Below are 15,912 nucleotides of genomic sequence, written 5' to 3'. Positions count from 1 at the left end.
TCATATAAACCGGCAGTGAAAATTCAATATCACAGGTATAATATTATTATTATAGTTGTGTTTCAAAGTTATGATTCATAACAGGCTTATCTGTGACTCCTTGTTACACATCAATGGTTATATGTGAGATATTATGACCCGCCCTGCGGTAAACCGCCAAGGGATCTTGTGATCTAATTATGTGCAGGATAAGACTACATTTGGGTGGTTACCCGCCCTGATTTTTGACGTTAAGTCGCCAGGGCATATGTTGTTTAAACTCTGCAGGATTTACAGAGCTATGACTTACATAAATGATTAAATTCAAGCCCATCATCAAAGATGGAAATTGATGTCTCAAAAGGGGTATCAATTCTTGATTTTCTCAAAGGCTATAAGCCGCCGGGTTGTACAAATTCCGACTTACAATGGAGGCGTATTAAATCGCCATCAGCCAAGAGCCGCCGGGTATTTAAACTCCGGAGTTAATTATCAACAGATGAGGTATTCAAAGTCGCCGTTGCACAATGGCTATTATTTTATCAATGTATATGATTTATTCTACAATGGAAAGAATAGTCCCGAGTCGCTGCAGGCTTACGACCCGGCACTTGGGGGCTACATTAATCAATTTGATATTACATCGAATATGCAAGTCCCATGTCACTGCCAGCATGTACCATGGCACTTGGGGGCTAATGCAAAGTCATTTTTTGTTCAACTTATTGAAGACCCGACTCATCACATTCTAAATGAGCCGGCCCTTAGGGGCTACCAATTGGTCCTGTCAAAAGTTCAAGGTACACAAGCATTAATCCATTATATTGAACTGTCCACTATTCAGTTGGTAGAGTACAAAGCTCTTAACCTTGTGGACGTGGGTTCAAGCCCCATGGTGGAGATTGTATTATATGATGTTATTATCAATAAATTATATACAAAGTCCCAGCTCAGTATTATCTTACTAAGCCGGCCCTTGGGGGCTACACGTTGCTGTTCAAGTTTACATGGTTATATCTACAAAGTCCCTGCTCATTATTGCATAATGACCCGGCACTTGAGGGCTACAGATGATATGCATATAAGAGAGGAATAACTTCAAGTTCTCAGTTTTGAGCAAATCTGGTATTATATTATTATCGGAGAAATCTACAAAGTTTATGACCCGGCATCATCTTAAGATTAACCCAGCATCAGCTACATGACCCGGCATCATTTGTTTATAACTCGACAATCTTGGCAGTCATAAATCGGCAAGATCTACATCTTTAAGCCGGTTGAATATCAGTTGAATATTTGAAGACCAATATTTTTGTCAAGTCAGAGCATTGAAGGCCGACTCAAATGGATTATTTCTTATAATATTTCTCTACAAGAGCCAATATCAGCAAATTGGTTATGAAGCTGGCCTATTGACCCGGAATTTTTAGAAGAAGTGCCTGGATTTTTTGCATTGGCAAGGTTTGGACATATCTGTTAAAGGAGATTTGCTATAAGATCTTGAGTATGCATCCAGGAGGAAATGACAAGGACTTAAAGATGATCAGGTGCCGGTTCAGGAAAATATTTAACCCGGAGCACAACCTATCAAGTTTGTTCTTGTATTTATTTTACAGGATCAGTTTAACATGGATAAATCCAAATTAAACTGGGGGCTAATGTCGGGGATATACCCCGCGGTATGACCCGGCCAGACTTGGCGACTCACCAGAGACCTGGCTAGAGCTTGGCGACTCACTGGTGATCCGCCCGAACATGGCAATTCACAGGTAACCCGCCTGGACATTGTGACTCGCTGGAGACCCGGCGGGCGGATCAGATGGACGACAAGGCCCAAGGCCCAGCAGGCTGGCTTATACTCTGGTGGGCCGGCTTAAGGAGAAAGGGATGACGAATATTTCCTTTACGAGGAAGCAAGACCCGGACTTGTATTCAACTTGTAAGAAAAGATAGACTAGTCCTAGTCCTACTAGGACTCCGCATGTAACCCGCCCCTCTAACTTATATAAGGAGGGGCAGGGCACCCCAAAGAGGGACAAGCAACAATCAATAATCTCTAGGGCTAGACACAATTAAAGGAGAGCCGGTTTACGGCGACTCCCTCATGAGCGTAATGAGATCTAGCCTCAAACAGCATGTAGGGTTATTACCGGATGATGTTTCCCGGGGCCCGAAGCTGTCTAAATCCTCGTCTTGTGTTGCGTCTCTCGATTCCGCTCAACCCCTCTCAAACTACTACATAAATGCGCTGGCCTCACGACTAAGTCCTCACACTAGGACATCTGCCGTGACAATTCCACGACAGGCACTTTGATGGACAACAACATCAGAGGTCCTAGAACCTGACTGCTATGTGGCTCTAACCAGTGGCGAAGCCACACTATGACTGTGTAGTCAATTGACTACACAACTTTTGATCATAACCTTTTAAATATACATGTAAAATTTCATGGATAAATTCAGAAATACTATAAGATTTAGAGAAAAATTACAATTGACATCACAGGTTTATAGTTCTGGCACCGCCACTGGCTCTAACCGTGCTTTCCACAACAGAAAGAGACATGACGAGATTTTTGGAAGTCTTGTTGAGGAAGCGAAGTGGCACATCGCTTCAGTGAGAGATACATAGCTCACAAACATCTATCTCAATCAAAATAGAGTTAACCCAAATTGCTTTTTTGACAATGTAAAGTTTTTCTCCCCGTACACTTAAAGCGGGTTTCCCGCTAATCTGCTCAACTCGCTTCCTCCTTTCCCACCTCCTTTATTATGTTCCTACAAGTTTGGAACCAAAACGATATTGTATTTCTATTAAGAAATTAATGAAAGGGCCAAGCCTGGTTGAGAAAAAAATAGACTTAACCTGGAGTTCGGAATAGCAAAGTTTGCTACACCGAACCAACAGACTGTGCTGGATAAGTAGATGTCCGACTCATGTCACCAATCCAAATAATCGCCTTGTAAACACTTTTTATTATATGAGAGCACTCGGTCTTGTAGAATAAATTTCTTGACCTATAGGATTCGGTAGTACATGACATTTTTAATCATGTTCTTTTTTGTTTTATATAAAGGAATTTCCGCACCATGAATAGGCCCAAAAGGACACGCAACAAAAGTAATATGACTTTTTTAGGATGGGGGATGGGCGGGAGGGCGGGGTGGGGATTCCCCACCGTTTGTTATATATAGCAATTAGAAAGAGGCTTGTTAGTCTTACATGAGTCATTACAAGCATAGCCGCATGCGACATTAAGAAATAAGATATAACACTTCAACAATATAAACACTTAGACCTATATTACTCCCTAAGCCGGAGCTTGGCTCTAGGACACTAAGATGCGGATTCAGAGGGGTGGCCAACGAGGGAAAGACGTTCAAGTTCAAGGGGGCGGTGAAGGAGGGGGAGGATACTGTCTCCTCCGAGTCGTTGGTCGAGCAGCTCTTTAAACAGACAAAACAAAATACCATCCATCTGATTGAGTATGATCCCGATTTTATTTCTCAGCTTCTTATAGACGATATATCTATTATTTGGAGTTTTATCAATAATTTGCTTGTGTAGGTGGGGACCTGGTATTTTCGGAGTCCTTATGCGAGGAAGAAATAAAGTTTTTTACCCGTAAAAAAAACATCGGCCTATGTGTATTATTTACGTTTCTTCAAAAAAACATTGGCCTATACGTACCAAAATACTAAGTCTTGTGCGAACCAAACTTTGGTTGGGTGGTTAAAGCAATAGTGGTATCTCCAGCCCACCAGAGTTCAAGTTCTGATGCTCGCATTATTCCTGGATTTATTTCAAGGATGAGTGTATGCGTGTATGTGTGAGCGCTTGCGTCTGTACTGTGCTAAAAAATTAGTAAGTCTTGTATCCTGAATAGCGTGTGTATCCGACTCGCGAGAGGTGACATAATCCGTACCCAACTGGATGCCCAAAATCACTGCAAAAAGGAAAAAAAACTGCATGCCCCAAAAAAAACAAGAAACGAACAGAAAACTGCACCCCCACCGGATTGCGCGCCTATAATAGCCAGCGGCTGAAGTGGACGGACTTCCAACCCAAAGTCGTCCCGCAACGACAAACCGACCCACCGACCAGGAGAAGAGCCGGTCGACCGACGACTCGGAGGAGACCGTCTCCTCCCCTTCGTCCACCGCCCCCTGAACCTGAAGAACGTCTTTCCTTCTGAAGTCTGAATCCGCGCCAAAACCCCGTAGAATCGGCCGCCCCGCTCCGCTCCCCTCCCGCCTCCTCGAGCTCGCGCAATGGGGGCCGCCTGCGACGACGCCGTCCAGCAGCTCGCCCGTCTCCTCGACCAAGGTTAGCGCGGGTTCCGCAAGAGCGGCCCTTCACACCCCCCCCCCCCCCCCGTCCTTACATTTCCACGTTTCGAGGTTTGGTACACATACCATGCGTTTGCTCGGTGCTGACTGCCTTGTGCCTCTTGTTCTGGGTTTTCTGCAGTCGAGGAGCCGCTCAAGAAGACGTTCCAGGTATGCTGGATCTTCCTCCTCTCTGTTCTCCAGCTTTTGTATGCATGCCTTTGTAGTACTCTGTTTTCTGCTTCAGTTGGACTCTAGACAATCACTTAGTTCAGCTCAGTGGGCTGCAAAACCAATTTTGGTTCAAATGAATCAGGGAAGATGGATTTTTAGATGATGGGAACTTTTATCATCCCCGGCCTCTGCATCATAATATTACTTATTACATTGCTAATATTGAACAAAAAAACAATTTCTCATCCTGCCGAAAAGTAGGGGAAGGTCAAAAACAAGGACCACTTGTTTGGCGACAGATGGTTGATATCAGTCACTGTCTAATCTCCAAGTCTGCTGGCCGCTTTTGGTTTGCAATTTGGAACAGAGCATTTAGTTGATAATATGCTGGATCAAGGGTGGTTTACTGAATATCGATGAGCTACTGCTAGGCAATTCGTATATGGTATACATGATATGATAGATCTTCGGTAGGGAAAGTTGCCGCGCTATTGCTTGCCTGTGGATGCAAGGTATTCTTTTGTTCTTTGGTGTTGGCCACACGTTTGGGATTTCTCTGGGGGGTAATTTTGAGTGGTTGGACAATGAAGTGAGGGGTGTGTCTCATCTCTCATGGAATTGTTCTGATCTCACCTCCACTGAGTCAACTAGTGGATGGTGAGGTGTTCGCACTCGAAGCCTCCTGATCTTTTGTTGGGGGCATCGAGTCTCCCAATTAGTTGGTAACTATGTATTCCTCACTAAAATTTCCTTGCCATCTGGGATCTGGCCAGTACAGATTCCTCTAGCAGAGGCTCCAAGTTCTCCGGCATAATTTCATTTCCGCGCTTTTTAGTCTGCTAGTATGGTGGCACTGGTCTCAGGGTGATACACATCCTATCCCAGAAAATTGCTTGCATTTTCTATGCTTTGTGGTTACTGAAATGCCCCCTGAGACTAAGGCTTTTGCACGCCCTGAGTGCTGATCAGTAGGAGATGTCAACTTATTCCGGAGCAGAATCTCTTATCTAGTGGAGCTGGAATCAAGATGGACAGTGCTACTTGCAGCATAATTATTGTGCTGAAATTCTCCATTAGGAAGGCAAAGTACTAGCACATGGAACTACTACCAAGTAATATAAGCACCCAAGTTCTTTTATAGGGGAAATGAGCCAATTCCGGTCTCAGAGAATGTATCTGGCTTTTCAAAGTAGCCAATGCATGCGAATTCGTTATGTTTATATTTTTATACTTGTGGAAGATCTATAATTGCTCATCGTACCACGAATGCGCACTATGCATAGTCTATTTCTGGGGCTTGTATGGGAAACGAATATTGATTCTTTCACTGATAACAAAACCCGACTTTTAAGGGCTAAGATTCTATATTCCTTCTGCCATAACAAAACCTGACTTTTATAGCATAAGATTCTGCCATGGAGAAAAGGATAAAAGAAAGTCAAGATAAGCATATACCTGCCACTTACATCTGGAATCCTGTCTTCTATGATTGAACTAGCATCTGATCATCTCTGGTTACTCTGTTTGCAAATTCCCCTTCTAATTTTAGGAACGCTTTGATGTGATCCTGCTATTGTCGGGATACTATCATATGTAAACACTAACAATGACTACAAGTGTTTACGACAATATGAAAATAATACAATGTTTTGGACTTCAAATTAAGCTCAGTGTTACATACTACCATATCGGGGGGACTGGAGGAAGCACTTTTTTTTCCAAAGCAGACAATTTTATTAATGCATCCAGCTGATGCAAATAAAGTAAACCTGACCTCTGCAACAACATGATGACATAGTGTTGAGGATGCAAACAGCCATCGCGCACCACAACACAAAGGAAAAAAAAGAGGCCAAAAAGAGCAATACCCACAGCCGGCCGCCTTCAAAGAAAATACCACCTGCACCTCTTAGCTTCATGGCAAAACTACCATGAACTACAGTTGGTGTAAGAATACCATACTTTAAAGATTTCAAAATATTCCGAGTGTTACATACAACCATATTGGGGAGAACTATAAACCATATTTGGTGCATTTCAGCTCTTTCAGTTTTCCAAAGATTTTGTTACTATTACAGGTCGTAAAGTAGCTTTTGATGGGAGTTGAGTTCTCAATTACACGAATTTCTCTTTCCAGAATGTGCACCAGGGCTATCCAACAGAGACACTAGTGCGCTTCCTTAAAGCTAGAGAGTGGCATGTAACTAATGCTCATAAAATGGTAAGGTCTTGGCTTACATTTTCCCCTACGTGATTAATGCTGAAGTAAATGTTCCATGGATAACTTCACTGATTAAGTATGTTTTGTTTTTGCTAGCTTGTGGATTGTTTGAATTGGAGGATACAAAATGAAATTGACAGTATACTGGAGGTGAGCAACCATTCTTCTGCGACACTCTTGCCTGTCTTAAGCCAGTTAAATCGATTTTTCTGTCTACTTTTTCTTGTTATTGATCATCTGCATGTGTTGGACAATTGCAGAAACCTATAATCCCAGTAGACTTGTATAGATCGATACGAGAATCGCAGCTTGTTGGGTTATCGGGATACTCAAAGGAGGTATATAGCTTTCTTAACCCAATTATCTTTTATTTCCTTCCATTGCTGGGTCCTATCCTTTCACTTTTCTAGAACTTGTTTCATCATAATTGTGTTCCTTAACATGCAATGTTCGACATAGCTAAACCTGATGTAGCTATTTGGTCCCTACTTCCAATGCTGTGCACCAGTACTTATTTATACTGCTGTCTTTTGATACCGCTATACCCTTGAATTATCCGTTGCAGATACGTTTCTGACGGATAACATAAGATACATTCACCTTCAAAAACATAAGATATGTCTATTGCACTAGTAAAGGATATGTATATCGAACAATCAGCGGTTACAAATTTGAGAAAGGGTCCAGATTTGAACTTCTTTGATCAGAAAATGTTTGGGAGATTGGCGTCTTAAACCCCTGATCACACGATTTTGCATTCTGAAACTATAGATCTCTATGAAAACACTACCTTGGTCATTGTGGGTCTTTATGAGATACAAGTAATCATGTTCAGAGCATAATTAATTGTAATATGGATAACCTTCAAATTATTTAATACTCTAACTTTCCTTTGCCTTTGCCAGGGCGTCCCAGTATTTGCCTTTGGTGTTGGACAGAGCACATATGACAAAGCTTCGGTAATTGACCATATACTTCTTGTGCAAATAAGATGTTTTCACTTTCTCCTCTGTGAATACAGTTCTGATGAGTGTTTAGTTTGTCAGCTTGCATCCATGTCAATTAAAGATAATTACCAAATTGCAATATTAATGGAATTGGAAATGTATTTCTACTGGATTTATAGGCATGAAGATTCAATCTGTCGTTCTTTATGTGCTTTAGAATGATATAGTATGTTGCATTTTCAGGTCCATTACTATGTGCAATCTCATATTCAGATCAATGAGTACCGTGATCGTATTATTCTGGTGAGTGTGCAACTAATCTTTACATGGCCAAGATCATCTAGTTCATTTGAGATTGAATAACACCTGCTTTCCTCGCTTATGTTCCATAGCCTATGGCAACGAAGAAGTTTAGACGACCTATAACCACCTGTATAAAGGTTCTTGATATGACTGGTCTGAAGTTGTCAGCACTGAGCCTATTGAAGGTATGACCTGCATGAACATGTCATATTTTTACGCTTTTATGGCTCCATACAGAAGTGGAAAATACATGGGTGTTTATGACATCCAAAGGTGACAGGGACAAGAACCGTTTTTTAGAAAGCTAAATATTTGCATAAGATCTGCATGTTGTGTACGCTAGTCCATATTTATGATGCTATCTGTTGTTGGATTGCAGATTTTGACTGCAATATCTGCTGTCGATGAACTGAATTACCCTGAAAAGGCCGAGACCTATTATATTGTGAATGCTCCATATATATTCTCAGCGTGTTGGAAGGTATTGATGCCTAAGATTTTTCATTGTACCAGTAATTTAGTAATTTTTGTTTTGAAGACCCAATAGTAATTTAATTTTGTTACTAGGTTGTGAAACCTCTACTGCAAGAGAGGACAAGAAAGAAGGTCCATGTTTTGAGTGGTCGTGGGAAAGATGAGCTCCTAAAGGTAAGATTACTTGCTAGTGCTATTTTCATCACTCGTTGCTCATCAAGACATTATTGCACTATAATTAAGCAAGAGAGATAAGAGAATGAGACCTCCATGGACCATTTATTTGGACTATGCAGATTATGGACCATTTGTCCATCCCCCATTTCTGTCGACGCGAGGGTTCATCAAAAGCTTCGTTGAGCAGCGTCGATGACTGCTTCTCGCTCGACCACCCTTTCCACCAAGAGCTCTATCATTACATCGAGCAGCAGGCGTTGAACCAGGAGCTCATCAAGCAGGGTTCTTTGCATGTAGACATCCCCGACCAAGACCCCGATGATGCCATGATTGTGGAGGTCATCCAGGCCGAGTTTCACAAGCTCGGTGAACAGAATGGGTCTGCTGATGGCGACCATAAATAACGGTGTTCGTGTAAGATGTCAGCGGCTTGGCACAATAGATGTGTGTTGCTGTGATGAAACTGATGATCCATTTCGGTGTTTGCGATGTTTGCTTGACCAGCCTGCTGTTGTTTGTGGGGTAACCAGTTCCATGGCGCAAGACTGAGGTAGAAGAAGCAACCGATGTATACTAGATAGAAATAACCAACGATTCACCTGTTGTATACTTTGGCAATGTACTGTCATATGTATGTCCTCTAAGCTAGGAGTAAACCATCCTGTAACATGGATGCAAAAATAATCTTGAGAGTACCATCCTTCAATCAGAAATAAATGGTGCATCTTGACCTTTGCCATCTGTTACCACTTGCCACCTCGCAGCTTGGTTCCTGTGCTGATTCCTGTCTTGTGATGTACTTTAAGCTTCTGAATTCTGATACTTGCATTTCAGAAGATGTTGCAACTTACATAGGACAAATACAGTTACACAATTACATATCAGTAAGTAGCATTCTAAAAAATGACTTGGATCATGTCCAGTCCACTGCAATTCCACAGCCATTGATGGGCCTATGATGTAAGCTTCTGTGAGACGAGAGCCTTCTGGCAGCTGCTGCAGCAACGGTTGTCGCCGCTGTCGATGTTCTTGCTGTCCAGGTACCAGCCGGCAAGCATGTCGAAGACGAGACCAGCGCCGACGCCGACGGCCAGGTCAATGGTGTAATGCCCTCTGCACGCAAGCAGCCTGACGAACTGCAGCAAGTTGAGTGTGTCGTAGAGCACCGCCAGCCTGCGCCGTCCCACGCGGCGCATGTCGATGGACGCGATCACCGCGCCGGCGACGTGCCCGGAGTAGAAGAGGAAGAAGGACACGTTCCCCACGGGGAAGTCCATGCCGGAGCCCAAGAACTCCGCCGGCAGGGGCAGCTGCGTGGAGCAGCCGAGCAGGCCGCGGCAGGTGAACATCATGAGCGTGGCGATGGCGGCACGCGGCCGCTGCTCGGCGAGGACGGCCCACAGGATGTATGCGGCCTGCATCGCCACGAACACCTGCACATGACAAGATCGCACGTCACATTCAGGATGGATTCCGTCATGGCAACACTAACAACTAGTGGCAATTGGAGCGGGGAACGGGTAGCTATCTAGCCAGATGCAGTATCTTATCAGGAAATCCATGGGTATGTGAAGAATGCATGACGATGATATTCTTGATCTTATCGGTTCTGGGTGAGCCAAGCCACCAAACACCGTTCGTCGGGTCATCCAAATAAAACACCATTCGTCAGTTTCTTGCATTTTGGGATACCAGCTACTTTTGCTCCCCTCATCACCAGGAGCGACAATTCACAAATATTCACTTGTTGTCACAGTACCAGAGGCTATACATCATCATTCCTATAATTAAAGCGATAGATGTTGATGTGCAACTGCCAGCGACGCGTATTAAATTTCTAACCAATTGTAAATATGGGGGTACTAGTAGTGCTCAAACTGGGATTAGACTGCTGCGTGGACAGCACGCGTGAAAGTTCTCAAGAAAAAATGTAGACACAGGAAGACAAATGTGACACAAATTCCACCTAGAAAAACATGAAAAGGTAAACAAACTCTGCACGAGAAGACATATGGTCATGTGAAAGTTGTGAGATGTTGGTGTCGTCTAGTGTCTAGTTTCCACTTTCTGGTGTGAGTGGCTACAATGTAGCCCGTTCTGCTCAACCGAAAGCGCGGGTTGCCTTCACGTTTGATCAATGAGAGGGTAACATTGGCAGGTCAAAAGTGAAAGGTAAAAAATGCTGGGAATTACTGGAGCAGATTAGATCGGCAGGAGCTAGGTTCATTCGCCGATCGGATCTAGGCAAGACAGGAAAGTGCGCTCACCGTGTTGAGCGCGGCGAGGAGCGAGTTGAGCCAGGGCCGGGCGGCGATCCCGGCGTGCATGGCGGCGGTGGCGTGGAAGCCGAGGTCGAGCGGCGGCGCGGCGGCGGGGATCATGGGGATGGTGTACTCCACGCCCATGAAGAGCAGCAGCCCGCACGCGAACAGCACCGGCAGCGGGTGCCGCCGCAGGATGCCGGCCACCCCGGCAGGCGACAGCCAGTCCATCGGCCTCCTCCCGCCCGCCAGCCTCTCGCCGCCGTCCCCCATCGCGGCCCCGTCGGCCGGCAGCGGGTGGACCTTCTTGCCCTTGCCCGCGCGGCGGCGCGCGACCGGCGCCGCGTGGCCGTTCGCGGCGGAGGCGGCGGCGGCCCTGTCGTTCGCGGCGGTCAGGCTGGGCGGCGGCATGCGCGCGAGGACGCGTCGGCTGGCGCGTGGGCGGTGGGCCGTTTTCAGCGCGGGTGCGCGTGCGCGCGCGTGACGCGGTCGGTGGTGGGAATTTTCTCTTTTCCTTCGTCCGATTGGATTGGTGGATTTCCCACCTTGAGATTCGCGGTGCTTTTGTAAGCGTTTTTTTCAGCCGACGGCTGCGGCGCGTGGCGGAGGTCCCGAGGGGAGAGGGAGGCGGGTGTTTAATGCTCCCGGCGGTTTTAAGATGGACGCCGGATTCTCCATTTCTCCTCTTTTAGGCAAATAAAAAATGCGACTTATTCATCTTGCATTTTAAAGCGAATACGACTTTATCAGACTTTAACAAAATCTGGTGGTTGATCCTGCATACTACAGCATCAGACCTCTGAGAGCATCTACAACCAGATTGAGCAAATCCGCTCCCGCAAACGTCCGCGAACACGCCCAGGGTTATGGCTCGGGCATTTAAGGTTTGTTTGAGGCGTCCGGCTGGGTCGAAATTTCTTGACCGACCAGTGACTGGGCGGCCCGCTCGGACGTTTGAGGGGGTTTGAAATGTCTTGTTGTAGATGTGTCAGGACCCCGATTCCAAGTCACATCTATCTAGCCGGTAACACCTCATATCACTTTGCGGCCTCACGCACGATATTCCCACGGGTGTCGCCTTACCATGGCCCGGGACCGTTTGCGTCTTTTGACTCACGTATATGATAGTGTCGCTAGCATCCATATGACAGAGAACCCGGGCCGACATGACTAGTCGTGAGCCCAAAGTGGCACTAACTTACGGGGACAGGCATACATGAATCAACATCGAGCATGTCGGTGAGCAGCGTGTGAATCCGGGCTGTAGCACTGGGCTAACAGGACTCCGGGAACCCGGGCTGTAGCAGGCTAGGCAGGACTCCGGATGTCACCGCGTGACATTTCCCCGAAGGGACAGACACAGGAACGAAGTGAATCACATGCCGGCCAGTCAAGTGTTCCGGAGCAGTAGTGCTGGGCTAGCAGGACTCCGGTGAACCGGCTGTAGCGGACTACTATGGCTCATGGAAGCACAAGACTACATTTCCCCATAAGAGAGGCTACCAAGGATAAACAACTAGGTTGTCGGATCCCACACATACCAAGCATTTCAATCATACAGACAATATGCTCGATATGTGCAAATACAACATGGCATCACAACAAGACTCTACGACTCAGAGTATTTATTCATTAGGCTCCGAAGAGCCAGATATTACAAACATGAGTCTCATGACCCAACATTCAGAGCATACAAGTCAAACACATGCGGAAGCTTAACATGTCTGAGTACAGACATCTACAAATGAAAAAGGCTGAGAAGCCTGACTATCTACCAGATCCTGCCGAGGGCACAAGATCGTAGCTGAGGTATCAAGCTAAACGTCGAAGTCCACACGGAACTACTAGCGAGACTGACGTCTCTCTGCAAAACATAAAATAAGCAAACGTGAGTACAAATGTACCCAGCAAGACTTACATCAGGACTATCTACATATACATCGGTATCAACAAAGGTGGTGGTGGAGTTTAACTGCAGCAAGCCAGCTTTGACTCGGTGGCTATCCTAACTACGACTGCTAGTAACTCTTTTGAGGTGGCGCACACGAGTCCACATATTCACCATATCAATACACCACTATGGATCCACTCCCGTCTCCCTACGAGAACGCCATTCATAGCACTCACGCTTATCTTGCGCATTTTAGAGTATCCACTTTCACTTGTCTATGAACTGTACAGGCGACCCAGAAGTCCTTTTCTGCGGACACGGCTATTCGAATAGATGATGTTAACCCTGCAGGGGTGTACTTCGTCACACACGCTCTCGCCACTTACCACCATGTACACGTCGTGTACCTCGGCAACCTTCAAGCGGAAGCCTGGCGAGGGAGTCGGCCACGACCTGACTAACCACACAAGTCTCTCGTCCAGGTTTATCGCCTATTCGGGTTCCATCCGCAAGGAGATCCGGCCGGGGTGTCGCTCACGGCCCCAAACGATGTGAACAGGGTTCCCAAGCCCACCTCGACGGATGGATCTACGCTTGGTACACCGTGCCACGGTGCCTAGTCTGTCCCAAGCCCACCTATACCGGGTACCACTTGGTAGACTACTAACACTACCTACAAACACCAGAAACTAGTTGCAACTCCTGGACAGAGATCAAGTTGATTAATAAGTCGAGAGGGGCACTTAAGCATTCCAATGTGTGGTAGTAACTGTTCATGGATCACAAACACAGAACTCAGTTCCTGAGGACGGCTGCAATGAGACAACCCACCATGTACTCCTACATGGCCTCTCACCGCTACCTTTACCAAATCGTGTTCACATACTTAGCTCTCAACAGTAGGACATGTTCACCACATTCCAATTCATCCCCGATGAATCAGACCTGACTCAACTCTAAGCAATAGCAGGCATGACAAACAGGCATGAATGAGTAGGCACATCAGGGCTCAAACAACTCCTACTCATGCTAGTGGGTTTCATCTATTTACTGTGGCAATGACAGGTCATGCTGAGGATAAGGGGGTTCAACTACCGCAGCAAGTAACAGTTGAATCGTTGTTGTCCTAATGCAGTAAAAGAGAGCAGAAGCGAGAGAGTGGGATTGTATCGGAATGAACAAGGGGGTTTTGCTTGCCTGACACTTCCGAAGATAGTATAGCTCTTCATCGGTGTCATCGATCGCATCGTCGAAGCAACGTCTACTGAGAGGGGACAACACCGGCAAACAGAGAAGAAACACGATCAATGCAATGCGCAATATGATGCATGCTATGACATGGCAATATGAATGTGTTTTGAGCTAATGCAACTAGCAACATATTAAATGGAGTTGGTTTGAACCTTAGGTTCAAATTCAAACTCCATATGTGAGGGTTTAAATGCCTTTATATGATTTGGTCTAAACAGCAGCCATAAGTTGTTCTAACATGCATGAAAATGGTACAGATGGATAGATTGGATTTTTCTAATCATTTTTCATATATAAATCTTTTCATTCTGAGCTATAGATTATTTTCTATGATTTTTTGAAGTTTTGGGCATTTTCTGGAATTTCCTGATTAAAAATAAATCCAGAAAATGTAATACTGCGTCAGCATTGCGTCACTGTGACGTCAGCAGGTCAACAGGGGCTGGTCCGGGTCAAACCTGACCAGTGGGGTCCACTGGTCAGTGAGACAGACACTAATCCCGCGTTGACTCCGGCTTTGACCCGCTGCGGGGCCCGCTGTCGGTGACTCTAGGGGGTTAGTTAGTGGCGTCATTAGTCGCTAATGATGTCGCCACGTCAGCCTCGCCGGAATATGGCTGGCGGCAAGCATTCCGCACGGCGGAGGCGTCGGGTTTTGCCATCCGGCGACCATTGGGCTCGGGGTTTGGCCCTACGGGCTGCTGGACGTGCACCGCATCCAACGGAGCAGGCGGCTGGGCGAGGGGAGGTCGGGAACTACGCTGGCGACCACTTGGGTGGTGGCCGAAGCTCGGGCAACGGCGGAGATGGCGCTACAGGGCACGGCAGGGCGAACCCGTGGGTGCTTCAGGTTCACAGGAGCGCGGCGAGCACACTGGTGATGCTCGGGCGAGCGGCCGAGCTCAGGAGCACGGAGCTCGTTGGCAATGGCAGCGGCGAGCTTCAGCGGAGATGGGGAACGAAGCTAGAGCATGAAAGCGAGTAGGAGAGGAAGGGGAGTAGGTCCGTGAGCTCACAGTGGTTGCAGCAGAGGCTACGGCGAGCTCGGAGGAGGTCCGAAGCGAGCGGGGCGGCGGAGGCGATCTCGGCGACCCGAGGAAGAATAAGGCGTCGGCGGCGGCGCTTCAAGGCGTCCGGCGTTGTGTAGCTCAGCGAGGGGGTCGAGGACGAAGTGGCGGAGCTTCTGGGCGCGTCGGTGAGGCGAGGGGGAGGCGGTGGCCGCGGTGGTGGCGAGCGGCGGTGGCGAACGCGCTCGGTGGTGCTACGGGAGAGAGCAGAGGAGGGGGAGGGGGTCCAGGGAGAGAGCGAGGGGGTCGAGAGGGAGTGCGTGGCGTCTCCAGGGTGTCCCGGGGAAGCGGCAAGCAGGAGCTGGCGGAGAGCGGGCGCGCGCGGGGCGACCATGCGCCCAGTCCTTCTGGCAGAGGAGGAAGATGACAAGGGGGGGGCACTGGTGGGCTGGGCTGGCCACTTGGGCGGCAGGTAAGCGCCAGGTAATTCCTCTGCCTCTATTTTCTTTAATTGTTTCTGTTTTCTATTTTCTGTAATTGTGTTTGGCTTTATTAAAAATGCCAGGGCATTTCCAAAAATCATGAAACTGCTCATGATCACTGTTGGGAATATATCCTACAGTAAACATTTTAGTTTATGATTATTTGAGCATTTAAAATATTTAATAGCATTTAAATGCCCAAATGCAAATAGAGTATGATTTAATCCAGAGCCCAAATATGTCATGGAAAAATGTGCATCACCTCTGGTTACTGTTTCCAGCATTTTCCAAGAATGATGAACATTTTTGAAAGCCATTTGGATTTACTGGAAATATTTTGGTTGAACCTAGTGAATTCCTTTAATGCTAGGGTTTAGGCAATCCCCATTTCAAGTTTCTTTCAAAGTTTAAACATG

At 46.5% G+C, this 15,912-nt stretch overlaps 2 protein-coding genes across 3 annotated transcripts; one reads left to right on the top strand and one right to left on the bottom strand.

The window, feature by feature from the left end:
- The first annotated feature begins 4,034 nt into the window (after window positions 1–4,034).
- Window positions 4,035–9,360, top strand: LOC123164702 (phosphatidylinositol/phosphatidylcholine transfer protein SFH2). 2 transcript variants are annotated; one of them, XM_044582254.1, is made up of 11 exons: window positions 4,035–4,306; window positions 4,451–4,479; window positions 6,620–6,703; window positions 6,800–6,853; window positions 6,964–7,041; window positions 7,609–7,662; window positions 7,894–7,953; window positions 8,043–8,138; window positions 8,333–8,434; window positions 8,521–8,601; window positions 8,724–9,360. In XM_044582254.1, the coding sequence occupies exons 1-11, from the start codon at window positions 4,252–4,254 to the stop codon at window positions 9,006–9,008; spliced, it is 978 nt and encodes a 325-aa protein (XP_044438189.1). In that variant the 5' UTR covers window positions 4,035–4,251; the 3' UTR covers window positions 9,009–9,360. The 2 variants fall into 2 exon arrangements, with proteins under 2 accessions (XP_044438189.1, XP_044438190.1); XM_044582255.1 differs by lacking the exons at window positions 4,035–4,306; window positions 4,451–4,479 and adding an exon at window positions 4,534–4,994.
- A 44-nt stretch (window positions 9,361–9,404) lies between these two features.
- Window positions 9,405–11,421, bottom strand: LOC123164703 (phosphatidylcholine:diacylglycerol cholinephosphotransferase 1). Its single transcript, XM_044582256.1, has 2 exons — window positions 10,872–11,421; window positions 9,405–10,037 (listed from the first exon to the last, which is right to left on the bottom strand). Exons 1-2 carry the CDS (start codon window positions 11,274–11,276, stop codon window positions 9,558–9,560), a joined length of 885 nt encoding a protein of 294 aa, XP_044438191.1. The 5' UTR covers window positions 11,277–11,421; the 3' UTR covers window positions 9,405–9,557.
- Window positions 11,422–15,912: the final 4,491 nt, after the last annotated feature.

The sequence above is a fragment of the Triticum aestivum genome, chromosome 7D (genome assembly GCF_018294505.1).
Source record: "Triticum aestivum cultivar Chinese Spring chromosome 7D, IWGSC CS RefSeq v2.1, whole genome shotgun sequence".
Lineage (NCBI taxonomy): Eukaryota > Viridiplantae > Streptophyta > Magnoliopsida > Poales > Poaceae > Triticum > Triticum aestivum.
The sequence above is the reverse complement of the archived record's forward strand: the minus strand, read 5'-3'. Positions and strand labels throughout refer to the sequence as shown.

Bases quoted from the DNA above. Each gene is read 5' to 3' on its own strand.
- LOC123164702 (XM_044582254.1), top strand. From the start codon at position 4,252: ATGGGGGCCGCCTGCGACGACGCCGTCCAGCAGCTCGCCCGTCTCCTC. The intron at 4,307-4,450 runs GTTAGCGCGGGT...GGTTTTCTGCAG, and splicing joins CGCCCGTCTCCTCGACCAAG to TCGAGGAGCCGCTCAAGAAG. The intron at 8,435-8,520 runs GTATTGATGCCT...TTTTGTTACTAG, and splicing joins TATTCTCAGCGTGTTGGAAG to GTTGTGAAACCTCTACTGCA.
- LOC123164703 (XM_044582256.1), bottom strand. From the start codon at position 11,276: ATGCCGCCGCCCAGCCTGACCGCCGCGAACGACAGGGCCGCCGCCGCC. The intron at 10,038-10,871 runs GTGAGCGCACTT...TGTCATGTGCAG, and splicing joins TCCTCGCCGCGCTCAACACG to GTGTTCGTGGCGATGCAGGC.